Source organism: Brienomyrus brachyistius, chromosome 23, assembly GCF_023856365.1.
Source record: "Brienomyrus brachyistius isolate T26 chromosome 23, BBRACH_0.4, whole genome shotgun sequence".
Lineage (NCBI taxonomy): Eukaryota > Metazoa > Chordata > Actinopteri > Osteoglossiformes > Mormyridae > Brienomyrus > Brienomyrus brachyistius.
The window spans coordinates 3838128-3855723 of NC_064555.1; the positions used below are offsets into that span (position 1 = coordinate 3838128).

Sequence of the window (17596 nt, forward strand, 5' to 3'; positions counted from 1 at the left end):
GTTAGACTGAAGCGATTTCGCTGTAGTTTTACTATATAGTGTAATTTAAAAGACTGCGATAGCAATCAGTACTGGGTGGGGGTTATTAATTGTAATGTTTGTCGAGTTGGGCCAGTTTAATATGTATGCATAAACAGACTGACAGGTGTCCGTTCGGTAGAGACGACTTTCAGATGCGTGGAAAATCGATGAGTGCTACAGTAGTCAGGGCATAAAAGTTGCATTTCAGATGGTCTCCAAAAATGCTTTGGTGGAATTTGTTGTCAGAGAAGCATTTGACCGCATATTAAAAATATTCAAGGATATTCAATGGTCTTACAGCAAAGAAATGGCAGTTTTACAGTAACATCCCACCTGAGACTTCACCCCATTCCGTGTCTCCTTCACATTTCATTATTGGTTTGGACTCCCCCCCCCCCACATTTAACATAAAATATTAGTTTTATGCCAGTGTACCCCCCCCCCCCCCCCCGAGTTAATTACTACTGTTAGGTGGGTCAAGAGTTTTCCTTTAATGTACTCAATTTCCGGCTGGTTTAGACTTTATAATTGTGTAATTTCACCATGAGCTTCAACGAACACAGGAGAAAATTAGTCCGTTACGTTGTGGGAACTGGCACACCAATTTGTGGTTTATTTTTATTTATTTATTTAGAGGTAGCCCCCTCGCTCGCTCCCTTCTCTCTCTCTCTCACCCTTTCTCGCGCCATGTTTCTGTGAAAGCTATTTAAGAACTTGTTATGTACGCATGATAGCGGAATTATAGGTTACAATGTATGGTGAAGAACAGGTACGGCGTCGTTTATGTGTGTGTTTCTGCTGGCATGTGATTAAATGCGTGTTTACTGCCATTATTCGATTGTATCAAATTACATTAAGAAACGTCAAATCGTCAGACTCAAACGTTGCTTCAGTTCTACAAACCAGGGCAGAGTTGGCCGTTTATCGAAGTGGCCAGCGTCATGCCTAAGGACCTGGGCTCCTAAACCAAAGCCTGCCAGTTTAAGCGGAGGTCCTCCAGAGAAACATGACACTGACTAAATGGGTGCAAAGTGGCTTTGGACGAACGTCTCAGCTAAGCAGCCATATGTGAGCGTTTTGGCAGTAGGACGGGGCATATGGGATGGGGGTTGAGGTAACAGCATTTTAATTCACTTATTTCTTACCTTGATCTGCCCCATCTCCAGTCCCCTAGAATGCAACTTGCCGTCCCCTTAAGTGCTCGTCATTAAAATAAAAAGGTCAGGCCTCAGGTTTATAGCGCGTCTGACACGTGACTAAGAATAGGATCAGAAACACAGCTCATTGCATCGATCTCGCGGAATGCCTTTCAGAACAGTGACCTCTGCTGGTGGTTTCCGGAAGTTCTCCATCAACTGTGGAAAACCAAATGCAAAAAAAAAAAAAAACGATTTTAAGTCATTTGTTAGTTAACGCTGTCAAGGAGGAAGCTGCTACAGGTACTTCCAGCGGTCGTGTTGTGGTGACATTGTATGTGGAGGTAGGAGTTTTGCACACTAGCTATATCGTGGATAATTCTGATCCGACTCTTAACCTTATCTCTAACTTACTAGCTCAGTGAAATAAAGTCAAACCCGACTGAAAGGAACTGATATGTGGTTACAGTGATGAGGGATAATTGTGATTGAAAGATTGCTGATTCAAATCCCTGACCGGCAAGGTGCCGCCCCCACGTACTGCTTCCCAGGTGTTGAACTAGCTGCTCCCTGTTATGCCACATACAGGTTAAATGCAGTGAACACATTTCGTGCAGTGCTGTGGTGTGTCAGCAATGACAATTAATGACTGTCACACTATTTTAGGCAGTATAAGACTTTATTCATGCACATTTTTCTGAGATGGATTTACAGGTGCGGTTTAGCTGGTTAACAACACGCCTCGGATTACGAAGTGGGTCATTCTGAAAGCTCTGGTTACCATTATGGAGTTCACACTGACCAGTAGGGGTCACTGTCCTCAAACTGTCTGGGAAATCTGCCTAAAACTGGGACCCAATACAGCTGCCGATTGGCAGTGTTCAGAAATGCACTCACTGTGCCCAGTTTCTTCCATCATCGCTTGTAATCATTATACTTTTTTTTTTTTTTTATTTCCATCAGTACTGGGTTGTGATGGGCCAGGAGATAATTCCTGAAAGCCAGGTCAGCCCAGCAGGGGGCGCCCTGGACAGGACGTCAAGCATAAATGCAGAACACCTTTGAAATAACTGTATGTGTGCTGCTTAAACCTTTCAGTCCAGGGAAAGATCACTTATGAGCAGATTTTCTATTTACACACGTTCTGGTCCAAATGCCACTCTGCCCCCTGGTACCTTCAGAGATTCCCAGTTATGGAAAATTAAGCTGTTAAAAGCCATGGGACAAGCTGCTAAGTGGGCAGGGGTTTAGTGCAATAAATGCGGTCAAACGGCAGCCTCAACTGGATAAGCGGAGAAGAAAACTGACTGATGTAGGTTCTGATCGAATCAGACTGAGCCTGTGGAAGCCCGAATGGAGCTGGGCGTCTGGATGGATCACGCGGGGCGTTCCCGTCCCACAAACATCACCACGTTCCCTGGAATCTGCTTGGAATTCCACATGTCTAAATTTGGCAATGGAGCCGTGTGACTGAGCTCCGTCTCTAGTAGGTTTCACATGGAGCCCCCTGGTGGGCATCTCAGTCACGGGGCAGGGTGTCTCCTGACGAATGGATTTCTTTGGCACCCTGAGGATCAAGGGTCTGACCTAGATTGTGGGCAAGAATGAAGAAAAACACAAGGCTGAAGACACAAAGATGGCTGAAGTGATTCTTCTCCTTTTTTGATATTTTTTCCACCTCTTTGTCTGACGTGTCTGGATGCCGGGTGGGTGCGTGTGTGTCTGTGTAAATATCAGAGAGGGCTGGGAGAGGGGGTGGGAGAGAGGGGGGAGGGAGAGAGAGGAGACAGAAGGGGGTGTGCCCATGCGTCTGTGTCTGGGAGATTTATTGGCTGAAATTATTAAATATTCATGGTGCCTGGGATTGGCTGCTGCAGAGGGAGCCGGCCGCTGAGTCAGAGGCAGACGGGGCAGCGCTCTCGCTGTGTCTCTGCCGTCGCCGCGGCCACAAGGCAACCCGCAGTACTGAGTCCGGCAGGCCGGCTGCTCGCACAGCCACACGCTGTGGAAAGAAGCCGCCATGGCAGGGAGAGCTGAGGGGGGACACACTCTGACGGTAAGCTTGTGTGTGTGTGTGTGTGTGTGTGTGTCTGTGTGTGTTTGTGGTGGTCTTCATGGGAGACCGAGAAAGGTGGGAGATGTGGGGTATTGAGGGGGTAACCTGGGAGATGCTAGAGGGTGGGATGGGGTGGGGTGGGGTGGGGTGGGGGGCTGCAGATGATCTTCAGCAACGTGTCCTGGAAAGGAAACAGTCTTAGCAGCCCCTTGCGGGAAAGGGGGGCAGAGAGAATGGGATGGGGGTGATGGAGGGGGGACGAGGGGGAGACGTATATTTGTCGCATGTGTGGGTATGTGCGGGTAAATGCGTGAGGGGTGGTGTGTGCATGAGAGCACCTGTTTGGGCTACATATAGTATGATGACTGTTGTATTTACACGAGTGGCATGTTTGTGGGTGTGTGCTCTGATGTGCACAAACTTGGTGTGTGTAAGTGTTTGTGGCGGATGCAGGCATGATCTATGTGTGTGCGTGCAACTGTTCGAATGATGATGCTGGCCTGCTCTGCTGGCATCTGCAGCTCCCAGTGGGGTGAGATGTTCCTGGGGCGAGAGAGGAATGTGGGAACGTGTTGGTGCTGCCCGCCTGGTTCCGCCCATGGAATGGGACCGGCCTCCTGGCATGAGGCCCTCTCTGGCCCAGAGTGACCTGTCCCATGTGCCAGATCGTGGGGTGCAACTCCAGAGTGTCGACAGCTTCCACTTACCCATAATCCTAGCCTGTATGCATTGTCTGAGGCCTGTATGCATTTTCTGAGGCCTGTATGCTCCGAAAATCCGTGAATTGACGAAGCATCTTGTGATGTTCCTCACTGGTTCCAGTCAGCAGCTACTGGCTGCTGGTCCGCCTCAGATATTACCGTCAGGCCTTGAAGGAAGCAATGCATCATGGGCTACACTTGTGTTGGCTTGAAGGTCGGTATGAGACATACCAGGAGATAAAGAAAGCAACAGTCATTTCCCACCCAATCAACTCACCATCTTTTCAGCATCATCCATCATCCTGTATCTAGTGGCCAATAGCTAATGATATATAGCGCCTCCCCCCCCCCCCCTCCCCAATGGCCACATCACCTATCTACTTGTCCCCTTAGCTTGCCTGCTCTGTTGGTCATTTTCCCATGCAGTCATCATCTGATTTTGGATCCATAACATTAGTAAGGGTACCCAGATCAAACGTTTCCTCCATCTCTAGAAGTCAGCGGGCTTGGCGCCAGCAGCAGCCTCTTTCCGGAGGTCACCATCTCGGATAATTACCGGCACCTTCCCAAGAGGGGGAGTTCTCCATCATGCTGACAGCTCGAAGCTGGAGAGACCGATCTTCCCTATGCCTTGCCTGGCTACTTTTGAGTCGCACTGTCATGTCCGCTGCTTTCGCCAGAGCTGAGCCCTTCAAAGCAGCCTTGTACCGCCATCCCCTTCAAATCAGCCTTGCACCGCCATCCCCTTCAAAGCGGCCTTGTACCGCCATCCCCTTAAAAGCAGCCTTGTACCGCCATCCCCTTCAAAGTGGTCTTGTACCACCATCCCCTTCAAAGCAGCCTTGTACCTCCATCCCCTTAAAAGCAGCCTTGTACCGCCATCCCCTTCAAAGCGGTCTTGTACCACCATCCCCTTAAAAGCAGCCTTGTACCACCATCCCCTTAAAAGCAGCCTTGTACCGCCATCCCCTTCAAAGCAGCCTTGTACCTCCATCCCCTTAAAAGCAGCCTTGTACCGCCATCCCCTTAAAAGCGGCCTTGTACCACCATCCCCTTAAAAGCAGCCTTGTACCGCCATCCCCTTAAAAGCGGCCTTGTACCGCCATCCCCTTAAAAGCGGCCTTGTACCGCCATCCCCTTAAAAGCGGCCTTGTACCGCCATCCCCTTCAAAGCGGCCTTGTACTGCCACCCCCTTAAAAGCAGCCATGTACCGCCACCCCCTTAAAAGCAGCCTTGTACCTCCATCCCCTTCAAAGCAGCCTTGTACCTCCATCCCCATTCAAAGCAGCCTTGTACCGCCATCCCCTTCAAAGCAGCCTTGTACCTCCACCCCCTTCAAAGCAACCTTATACCTCCATCCCCATTCAAAGCAGCCTTGTACCGCCATCCCCTTCAAAGCAGCCTTGTACCTCCACCCCCTTCAAAGCAACCTTGTACCTCCATCCCCATTCAAAGCAGCTTTGTACCGCCATCCCCTTCCCGCTCCGGGTCCCCGAGCCGTTGGCTGCGGCCTTCTCAATGCTGACCAACGGTTGACCTGAAGAACCAACAACAAACATCTGACCCGTCTCATTTTGTAAACAGTGTCAGCGATCACCTTAATGCCTCTATTATATAAATGTAAGCGATCTTCTGTTTTGATTCTGGTGGAGTTATTATCTTTGATAGTCATACGCGCCAGGCCGACTGGGTCTGACGCGCTTCTCTTTGTCTCCCGCTGATGGTTGGATTCATTATCGGAGCAAGTGGACCTGATTTTGGCAAGCAGGTGCCACAGTGGTGTCGACGTGTTCCGAGGCGTGACGGAACATTGTCATTTGGGAAAACAGCCGAGCCGGGAAGGGGGTCGATTCTGACTGTTCTGAAAATGACTCCTCCTTTTCATGGGTCTCCAGTCTCCTCTCTCCTGGAGGATTGACTCATGGGTTGAGGGACCTGGCTAGACCTTTGTGCTCCCACCACTAATGACGTAGTACTCTGCCCCCCCCCCCCCCCCCCGAGGGAATGATCTGCGTGTGGGACAGGGTTCTGTCCTGAGCCAGGTCCCTGTGTTGACATTAAGGTGACCTTCCCTCCTTTCTGGAACAGAGATACACAGTGGGCACTATTTTTGAGGCTGGAGTTGGCTGCCTGCCAGAGGAGGTGACATATTTACTTTAGCGTGTGTTAGTTCGGAGAAGCATGTGACTGTGTGGGTCAGACATCCGTACCGCTGATTCAGAGTTTTCTGAGGTTCAAATTCAGAGGTTCAAATCCCATGGCCCATGACCAAGGTCCCTAACCACCGAATACCTGAGGGACTCAACCTTTTAACGGGATAAAAGCATCTGTTAAACAAATAAATGTAGTTCAGCAAAAATGGGGTACAGGTTTCCGGTCATAGTTAAGGCTCATCAAAAAATACCGCACAGATACGTCTGTTAGTACAGATGACAGGGAGCGACAGTTAGCATTTTTTAGCATGTCATTGACTCAAATGTGAAAGGAAAGGATTTATTCCTAGACTCTATACAACCACGGCTTGTCGAACACAGTTGAGTGTGCAGGGTGGTCGAGGTCATACAAGTAGGAGGGTCATAAGCCGGTGCGCAATTAAACTTTATGGACGGGGGCTGAGTGCCTTTAAGGTTTACGAGGCGAGGATCTGACGGCAACCAGCCATGGACTTCACGTGTTAAAGTATGTCCAGAGAAGTGAGACAGGAGCATGCACACGTCTCACTCTATGTGCTGGGGGAGGGGGGCAGATGGAGAGTTTAAACAGGAACCGATCCCTGCAATGGTTAAGAAATAGTGCGGAAAGAGGTTCTGGATTTTCTCTTGTCGGGAAATAGATCTAATCTAATTACGCTGTCCCCATTTTGACAGTGTAACTCCATTTCTGAAGCGGGCAGGTCTTTCACGCTTTTTATGCGGTAATTATGTAAACACAGTGAGGCACTCGGCAGAGAGCATCACAGGAAAGGGGTGACCGGCAAGTCTCGCGTCTGAGGCTCCTCGTAGAGCAGCTGTCCGGTTGCGTAAGCGGGCTCCCGAATGCCCAGCATTAACAGCGTGAATCTGAGGCGCGTCATGGGCGGAGGAGTGATGCTCTGGCAGGGTGGCCGCCTGCCCTGCGTGTCTTTGGGAAGAGATGCACGTTCGTCAGGCTGGAAGCGCGACGCCGTGATTTAATGATGTCAGGCATCCACCCGCCGCTCTGAGGAACATGCTACTCTCCGTCACCCTCTCAAGTGACGTGACGAAGAACCGGGCCTATTGGGTGGGAGCCGCAATGCTGTCACTGTCAGGGAGCGGCGAGAACCGGAATGCAAGGGATTCTGGGAAATGAGCTTCTGAAAATGCAATAGGATTCTGGAACAGCTGCCACACCCCCCCCGACCCCCCCACCCCCCCCACCCTCCTCGGGTTGGTTGGGAGCCAGTTTGGAAGGCTGGAGCTGAGGCTGGGTGACCATGTGCAGACTTTGGCTGACCTTTCATGGGACAGCGAGGTCCCCACCACGATGAACAGGTGGTGATGGACAATGTGAGTGTCCTGGGGGGAGGAACACACTGACATATTGACACTGCTTGCTTACCCACAATCACTCAGGCAACAATGCAGCTTAATGTCCCATAAAAAGGCAGTTGTTATGTTTTGTTTACTTGGCCGATAGCCTTTTAAATATTTATTTATGCCGATGAATGTCTTTTAACGGAGCCGTTGATCTCCTTGGATTGGTACCTCTAAATTACACATGGTGTGTGATCATGTGCCCTGCAAGGGCCTTGAATCCCGGTCCAGGGTGTCCCCTGCCTCATGTCATAAGGGCTTATGGGGTTTGCAGATGTGTGAGGGAATCCCCTCGAGATTTACTGAGCAGAGAAAACCAGCTGCATCCTAAAGAATGCAACCCAATCCTCTCTCTATCTATCATATACATATATATATATATATATATGTATGTATGTACCACATTTTGTACCACTTGCAGAAATATAGACATTCAAGAGTCTTCTCAGAGCCCTGCTCTGCCTAATGATGATGACTCATCTGTATACCAGGAAGCCGTCCGTGGTCGCAAATTGAGTTTTGCCAAGATGTGGTTGGGGGTGGGGAGAGTGATCTCAAAAGATGACACTGGGTGTAATTTTAGCTAAAATGACATCCCCAACTCAGCTATAACACCTCTCCGTTGACTAAAATAGGCCCTCCAGTACAAGGGTAAGAGCGTAACCCCTCTGGCGCCCAGGAACATGGCATTGGGTCTGTGATATCAGCTAGGGGGTGAACACAGAGTTTTGTTATAATTCTCTGACTACTGGGACAGACTGCAGTGTGTCTGGGCTGTGGAAGACCATGGAACTCATCCTTTTTTAATGTGTACATATGAATCTTGTCCCTGGAGTGTGTGCCTTTGAATGTTTTTATTTGTCTGTGAGCGTGTACACTGCCAAAAAAAAAATCACCATTTGAATTTATATCAGCAAATACTTAAGAACCAATGACTGGATCGTTATTACAGCTCAGCGATGTTATGCAGCAATGAAGTAACGCGAGCTGAGTACCTGAATCTACTGACTGGCCAGGTTACATCCATCATCAGTGGGCTTTTCTCTTCCCTGTTGGCATGGGCATATTCCAGGGCAAGGATGCCAAGATTCATTGGGTTCGAATTGTCTAAGGGTGGTTCAGGGAGCGTGAGGAATCATTTTCACGCATGACTTGGTCACCACAGAGTTGTGACCTTAACCTCACTGAAGGTCTTTGGGATGTGCTGAAGGAGGATCCATGCAGTGGTTCAGCTCACTTGTCAATACAGGATCTACGTGAGAAATGAATGTAAATCTGGATGAAAATAAAGGGTGAGATGTTGCATAAGCTTGTGGAAACAATGCCATGACAAATGTGCACCATAATCAAAGCTAAAAGCGCTCCAATGAAAAATTCAAATGGCAACTGTTCTTTTTTTGGCCAGGTAGTGTTTTTTATCATATCTGCATGAGGTCTTATATCAGGGTTATGCCAGTAACAATTAAATTCTATTGGAACAAACATTTCCCAGAAACCTGATTGTGGATTATGCATTGTGAAACTTCAATGGATGGAATGATTGTGAATTGGATCAAGATTAGTTGACCCTAACTACTGAGGATAGCCCTGCAGTGAATGTGGCTGTGTTGATGAGCGTAATTCTCCTACAAAGCAGCAGCGGCTGGCTGGCTTTTTCTAACTAAACTGCGGATATCTGCATCTCTGTGCATTGCAGGGGAATTCTCACTGTCGCATAGGCCCCTCTACCCATGGATTAAAAGTAAAGGTATTGAGTATGGCGGTAATTAGCTGATTAGCTGACAGTTTAATTTACAATACCTTACAGTATGTGACTATGCATTTACATAACCACCTAATTTACCAGGGGAATCAGGTAAGTACGAGGCCCAAGGGTACAACAGCAGATCCTCCCTGGGACATTAAACGGCCACCAAATGGGGTAACGCCACATGTTGCTTCAGGTGAAGTTATGATGACCAGTTCATCTTGGGTTGGGGTCTGGTTTTGCTATCCTGAACTTCGCTTGGCACGTGAGCCGGCCGTGGTACCAGAGAACAAGGATACCTGGGGGTGAAGCCGCCCCTCCCCCGCCTTGGTGTCTTGGTGCTGCTATTGTCCGCCAACTGTATGACATGTTGAGATCCACTCTTAGACAGCTGCTTTTGTCCTTGACGTAACACTACACCCGGTGTGTGTGGAGAGGTGCCGTACCATCAGGACATCAGACCAAACTGTCGGCACAACTTCAGTCGGATCGAATAAGCGGGATGTAACGGGAGCGGCCCGCTCGGGGGCCGTGGCGTCGAGTTACATGCAGGAATCCCCCCCCCACCCACGTCGTCCACCTGGCCTCGCGGCCTCTTTCCTGCAGGGAGGAGATCGATTCTGGACTCCAAAAACTTACCGGCGCTTTTCTCTCTCAGGGCTCTGACGACGAGGCCATCGTGGACCTCGGGAAGACCAGCTCCGCCACGCACACCAACTTCGAGGAAGATGAGCTGCAGAGTAAGTCCACCCATATCCAACTTGGCGTAGGTAGACTCGGTGACACTTTACTTAAGGTCATATTTTTAGTAATTTATAATCACATTCATAACAAATAATAATGCATTCATAAAGCATTATAAACACGGCTATAATATTTATCAAGAAGCATAACACATTATAGCCGCGTGAATTATACATTATGACTGCCTTATGAAGCTGTCATCTATAATGCACTATAGATATATTTATAATGCATTATAAAGGTATCCATGGTGTATTAGATGAGAGCTTCATAAGGCAGTCATAATGTATAATACACATGGCTATAATGTGTTATGGTTTTTGATACATATTCATAGCCATGTTTATAATGCTTTATGAATGCATTATAATGCATTATGAATGTGTTAATAAATTACTAAAAACATGGCCTTAAGTAAAGTGTTACCATAGACTCCTGGGTCAGAGACTCTCCTGAGGTTCTGATTCTGACCCGGGACTCTTACTGTGAAGGATGAAATTCTTTCCCAGCTGGCAGCTGGAGAACTGAAGGTTATGCGGTGCATTTATAAAGCAGCCAGAAGATAAAATGCATACCCCCTTATCCACGACCCCCACCCCCCCCCCCCCCCCACCCCGCTCACAAAATGTCACGCTGACTGCAATTGCTGAAGGACTCCAGGAGTCACTTTCCGGCTTCTCTAAAGATGGGATTTATTATTTGCAGAAATGGAGGGGGGGGGGGCATGGGCTCTGGCTGTCCGTAGAGAGAGAGTCACGTGACCAGAGTTATTTATACAGAGTAATATCACCATCCTGTCATTCTCCACAATATGTATAAATTGCCCTGTTCTGCTTTGTTTCATACTCAGTAACCCTGATAGATCTGTAATTCTCTCCCATCTCCCCTGTCCGTTTGCCTATATTTTTTAACCTTTTCATCCGTGAGACAGACCCCTGCTTTCAATTTCAGCTGCATTTTCCCCTAGATCTGCCACATCATTTTGTAACCCAGAAAAGGGGAAATATGCTAAACAATCCTCTTGCTTGCTGTTTGGTCTTTGGCCTCATATGGTTCCGTTGGTTCCAATGACTGTCCCGGCCAGAGATGCTCTCACTGAAACCCTTAAGTTTCAGACTCAGTCAAAGGGACGAGTGGTCAGTGCAAGTCCTCACTATGTCTGCCCCCTACAGGCCACCGCGCGGTGTATGTTGGCGTCCATGTCCCGCTGGGAAGAGAGAGCCGGCACAGGCGTCACCACCGCGGCCACAGGCACCCGCGTGGGAAGAGGGAACGGGATCCGGCTGACGCCCATGACGACACCAGGGAGCCAGCCACCTGCGGTAGTACTACAGCGCCACTCGTACTTCGCACACACCATGGAGAGCGGCTTGTGTTCATTTGAGCTCCCCGTTGTTATGCCACACCTGCTGTGGTACCACTGAGTTAGCATGACTGCTTCCAAGCAGCTAGTGGATCATTCTAAAACTTCATGCTAACACGTGCTACATTGACATGCTAAGCAATTTACGCTAATGCATGCTGCTAAAGGTTTGTGCTAGGTAATCAAATAATTTTTGTAATAAATTCTGGCAGTTACGTAAAATATATTTGCCTCCATATAGATTCTTTTGAGGTCTTCTGAGTTTTTAATGGTAAAAACTACAATAAAAGTAACAACAGTGATCATTTGAATGTATGTCGCATTTCTGGAGCTAGTTGAAATGCTTTTTCATATTTCTTTCCCACGTTTTTAAAACATTTGGATGATTTTCAAGATTCTTAGCACGATACGTATTTCCATACAAAAAAAAAAAAACTGACACGAACCAGGAACAAATTCAACGCCAACCTTCTGAACTGTGAACGTTTGGTAGAACCCAGTACAGATGAAGATGATTACTGGCATTATTTCAGCTCTTCAGGCAAAACATCTCAAGGTTACTGCTAAACAAAATCATACAGCAAGCAATAAATATAGATTATCTAAACGCCACTTTTAAAACTAGAAGTAAGACTTCAGACAAATAAAATAAAGCCCCCAAAAATGAAACACCTTGCAAAATCATCTCTGTGCCATCTGCACTCTGGCTCAAATGTTCATACGCGTCACACATTCCTTGTCAGCGCTGAGCGCCATCCAATGCGATCCATCCGTCGGTTTGTTCGGCTGTAATGCCAAGGTTGAGTCAAGCATCGTACGCAGCTCCCTTTCATGCCTCCCAGTGCTTCTGCTCACAACCTGACCCACAACTACTGCACGTGTTTCATCTGAGATCCTGGGCCGTGGCCTGTGAGCATCACCATGGAAACCACTAGCCCTGCCCACAATCACTATTCGCTACCTGCTCTGTGATACTGTAGAAAACTGCATCAGCTTCAGTAACATCAGGCAGCCTGTCTGCATTCTTACATGGAAACTCTCAGACGTGTCGTAAACCTAACTGTGATTTCTAGCTGCTGTGATCCCATTGCACGATGGTTACAAGTAATTAAATCGAAGAAACTGGAGGTTATGAACAATTAGAGAGGTTGCAGTTTGGTGAATTTCCTGTGTCCTTAAAGTGAGCGGAATGCGGAGTGCGACGGTTTCAGGATCCATGTGTTGACAATTGTCCAGCTTGTTTTGGGAAAAGTGAACCAGACCAAAAAGTCCATATAGAGTCATCTGACCGCACATGTCTGACCATGTGACCGCACATGCTTGACCGTGTGACCGTGACCGCTTCCACAGACACCCCCTCCCAGAGGGTCCAGTTCATCCTGGGCACAGGGGATGAGGATGAAGAGCACATTCCCCATGAACTCTTCACCGAACTGGACGAGCTGACCTTTCGGGACGGGCACACGGGCGAGTGGAAGGAGACGGCCAGGTCAGAGGGTCAGAGGGTGGTGGGCGGGAGGGGGGTGGTGTGGTATAAATGTGCTAGGGTTGGGGGTTTGGCCACCGGTTCAGCTGCTACCAGCATGTTTCGGTTTGGGAGAGGGTGACGCAGCCCTGTAGGACTGGGTGGGGTGACTTGATCTGAGACTTACATCATCATCATCATCATTATCATCATCATCATCATCGCCATCATGACCAGCTGCTGAATTCACAATACTGTCATTATTTCAAAAATATGCATCCAGGGCTGGGAAGTGCACCGAGATCACTGATTTTTAACGTTTTTGATGGCTAAACAGATCATTTGCTGGTGTGCTACCTGTGTTATGTAGTGTGTGTCCTGTGTATGTGCCCTGTGTGTGTGTGTGTTTGTTTCGTATACATGTATGTATGTCCACACAATGTGATAAACACCTGTTATTTTGATGTTGTGGGGACTTTTTTTTCAGTCACCGCAAGAGGAAACTCAATTCTATAAAAAATAAATCTGTGACTACAATCAAATACTAAACATGCCACATGCCTTGCATTTTGTTTGGTTGCTTATGGTTAAGTTTAGGGCTGGGAAGGGGTCAGGGTTGTCATAGTTGGGATTAGGAATTTGCCCATCAAAATGAAAGGACAGTCCCCATAAAGATATGAGTACAAACATGTGTGTGTTGCCTGTGTCTTTCCTGTGTGTGTGCTACAGTATCTGTATGTTAGCAGTGTGTGTGTCTGGCCTGAAGTGAGCCCTTCTGGACTCGTAGGTGGCTGAAGTTTGAGGAAGACGTGGAAGAGGGCGGTGAGCGTTGGAGCAAACCCTACGTGGCCACGTTGTCCCTGCACAGCCTGTTCGAGCTCCGCAGCTGCATCCTCAACGGCACCGTCATGCTCGACATGCGAGCCAACGACATCGAGGAGATCGCAGGTGAGCGCGTGTGAGCGTGTCTGAGGCGCCCCGCGCGTCCTCAGTGTGGGTGCCGTGGTAGGGATATACCAGCGGGGCTGCTGAAGAGCTTGCTAACTTGCTAATTCGCTAACTCGCTAACGTGTTCCACAGATATGGTGATCGACAGCATGGTGGCGTCAAAGCAGCTGGACAAGGCGCTGCGTGAGAAGGTGCGGGAGGCCCTGCTGAAGCGGCACCACCACCAGAGCGAGAAGAAACTGAGTAATCGCATCCCGCTGGTGCGCTCCATTGCGGACATAGGCAAGAAACACTCCGACCCGCACATGCTTGAGCGCAACGGTGAGACCCCGGCTGCTCCCACTCCTCTTACTTTTTTTTTTATCTGATCTTGGCCCCGGGGGGTTGGGGTAGGGGGAGGCTCGAAATGTACCCCGAATCACACCTCGAGAGATATGAGAAAATAAGGACCCCCCTCGTCCTTGGGAAAAAAAAAAAGGAAAGTGCGAGTGCCTACATGCTAGCATGTTAGCTTTAGCATAACCTTCCTGCTGCTTCGTGTTTCAGTGGGCGGGACTGCCGGGGGATTGGACGAGACTCGGTGTGATTGACACGACGCTCATGTTTGGCCTGTGCACATGGCATGGTTGTGTGATGTTGCTTTGCTTGTGTCTGAGTGGCGGGTTTGACGCACCATCGTCAGCTGTTTCACCGGCCCCGCGTTCCCTGTGTCGGGTACCTCACAGGTATATGTGCCACTGCTTCACTATTTCTGCCCTGGAAAAGTTTTCCAAGAGACCAAAGTTTCTGAAACAGCCTCCGCCAAGGGAGAAGTCTAAATAAAGTGCTCTGCTCCACGTTTACAGCACAGTACCTTTTATAAACAAATTTATCAGTATGCCAGAAGGGAAACAATGGCTTAATTTACTGAAAGTTTGATCTTTTGCCACCATGCATGGTGCTCTGTTTGATGGATACCCTGTTTTTATCATGCTTTATTCCTACTAACTTGCTTGGAAACGCTCGTTGCCGCTGGATGCCGCCCAATGCCGGAGTCTCTGTTCACACGTGGGTGGCCTGTGAGACTCTACCCATCATGCACCGCTCCCGCTTTCGTGTGACTGTTTTATTTTGCTCGCTCTCAAGCTCATTTGGCCTGGTTTGGCTTGGAACCCATTATCCCAGAGTTCTTTTTCCCATTGCCTCTCCCAGCATGCTCTGCAAACTTACTCCTGAAAATGACCTTTATATTCTTCCTTCGTTTTTTGTTTGTTTGTCTTTTTTTGCCCCCTTTCCTTTCTGTATGTTTCTTCCCTCCTGTTCCCAGGGGAAGGCCTGTCTTCGTCCCGCCTCTCGCTTCTGAAGCCTGGCATCTCCACCTCCAGCCTGTGCCAGGGCCGTGAGTCCCTGCCCTCCATGTTCCTTAACCGCCTTCTGCCCAACCCCTCCCCCTCCGCCGCCGCCACCCCCCCAAAACAGCCCGCCAGCCCCCCGCCGGCCCGCGACCTGCCAGCCCACCCCACAGCTGCTGGTGTCCCGCGTGGAACAGGATGGCATCCCTGAGGTGGTGCTGATTCCCCCGGAGGACGACGAGCCGCCGACCCCGCCCCTGGCACAGGAGGAGGGGCCTGTTGGCGTGGCCATGCCATGGTTGCTGCCACCAGAAGGCAAATATGCACATTGCCTGCCAGTGACACTGGTTTCAATAAACAGGCACTCACCACTGACCTCCTCGATACCACAGCCGGCATCCTTACCTGGCCCAGTTATTACCTCAGCTTTGCCTCATTAACTTTGCCCATTCAGCAGCTCTCTCCGCCCCTTTTATTGCCCCCTCCCCCCACCTGCTGTGTCACTCCCATACTTCTCTATCCGGACCCTGATAGATCAGGAATTCTGATCTACCCCCCCCCCACACACACACACGCACACAAACACTAACAGCATTTTAAGTGCTTATAATTCTCTCATGGTTGTGGACTTGGGGGGGGGGGGGGCGGGGGGGTGTTGAAAATGAGGCCCTGCTTTTGTTTGCAGAGCCCCAGGGACCCCCTGCAGGATTCTCCCAGCATGCCCCACTCCCAATGACACCTCTGATCTGTCTGTTATCATGTTCATCATTTCTAACCTGAACCTTAAACATCCTTCCTGTCAGGTCATCTTGCGACTGCTGTGAAAGCTGTCATGCGACACAGCTACTATAACTACTTCCAGTTACATGACCCAGGCTTTTTTATTTGCCGTTGTTAATGCAGAGAAGCTCTTTTGCAGGGTGGAAGGAACTGGTAGTGTCCCGATAATCATAATGGTAGGACAAACAGTGGGAGACAATCACAGGACCTGCTTAGTATGCTTAACATGCTTGGGAAGGGAAAAAGTATTTGAACGTGGCTCCCCTTTCCTGCAGGATCTGCAGGGGCCCCAGCTTCGACCCCCAGCCATCCAGAGGCCAGCAAATCTGGCGAGAGCAGGGGCCCCAGAGCAGGTGTGAGCAGGGAGAGCAGCACCGTGGATTTCAGCAAGGTACGAGAACCCCTGCCCTCAGGGCTGGGAGACCCCAGACAAGTCCTGGCTTTAATATAACACAGCAGCTCGGGAATCTGTATACGTTCACGGAAAAAGGAGTGTCTGTTGGTGTAGATCTTACAGCAGCTGTTAAGAACTGAAGCTGGGTAACTGGAGTCCCCTGACCTCATACATTACTGTTCCTGGTTTATTTCAGTGAAAACAGTTGAGATCAGATTTAATCGCACATCGTGTGCTTCTCCGGTAAAACGATTGTCCCTGTCAGTGCTGATCCACTCCCAACCCTCCTGTCACTCCGACATGCGTTCGGAACTGCTGATCCAGTGCTGATCCAGTGCTGATCCAGTGCTGATCCAGATCCTGCATGTTAACAGCTCTGGCTTTTATAGTTGCTTATAGTATATATTGCTTTCCCAATCTGGTCCTTGGGGACCCACCGCTGGTCCACATCCTCCAAGCTCCCTGCCGAACAGTACACTCCTGGGAACTGGGAGGGAGCAAAAACGTGGACCGGCTGTGGATCCCCAAGGACTATATTGAAAAACACTGCTATAGAGAAACGCAAAGATCCCTAACAGGCCACAGGGTGCCTGGAGACCTGTTAGATCCGGCGAACAGCCGTAACGAGTCCCAATCAGTGTGCTTCCACGTACACTGTAAACAGGGGCCGTTGGTCTGTGGTTCCCACTCAGGTGGACATGAACTTCATGAAGAAGATCCCTCACGGGGCCGAAGCCTCCAACGTGCTGGTGGGCGAGGTGGACTTCCTGGAAAAGCCCATCATCGCCTTCATTCGACTGACGCCCGCCGTCCTCTTAACAGGACTCACTGAGGTTCCTGTGCCCACCAGGTAACCATCCCCACTCTGCAGAACCTACCGCCCATTCCTTCCTTCCGGAATGTTCTGTGGATACTAAGCTGAGACTCTCCAAAGCATTCACAGTTTTTTTTTTCTGTTTCTTCTGAAGCAGTTCAATGTAAGGAGAGAACAGCAGTGCCCTCCTCATTGGTACCAATCCAAACAGCCCTAACTGAGAGTGTGAAATGCTGTGTGAAGGGAAAGGCCCAGAAACTCCATTGTTTCAGAGCTCCCTCCCCCTATTGTGTCCTGCCCCCGGGAGAAGGGAGGGGGGGCTTCTTTAACTCTAACCACTATCCCTGGGCAGGTTTCTCTTCTTGATGCTGGGGCCACAGGGCAAAGGGGGGCAATATCACGAGATCGGGAGATCGATAGCGACCCTCATGACCGATGAGGTGAGTGCTTCTGCTGGCTGGGGGTGATGGGGGGGGATTTTAAACGTTACCTTCCCCCATGCTGATTAGATTAATATTACCTGCTTTAGTGTCTGGAGGCT

The 17596-nt window shown here is 49.3% G+C and overlaps 1 protein-coding gene across 1 annotated transcript in view; it reads left to right on the forward strand.

Moving 5' to 3' along the window:
- LOC125718875 (sodium bicarbonate cotransporter 3-like) overlaps positions 1-17596 on the forward strand; it is a 28119-nt gene that overhangs the window by 978 nt on the left and 9545 nt on the right. The window contains 10 exon segments of the mRNA XM_048993105.1: positions 9875-9956; positions 11133-11282; positions 12674-12812; positions 13576-13736; positions 13869-14018; positions 15043-15169; positions 15171-15382; positions 16123-16238; positions 16934-17091; positions 17408-17495. Coding sequence (XP_048849062.1) covers positions 9875-9956; positions 11133-11282; positions 12674-12812; positions 13576-13736; positions 13869-14018; positions 15043-15169; positions 15171-15382; positions 16123-16238; positions 16934-17091; positions 17408-17495 — 1383 coding nt within the window.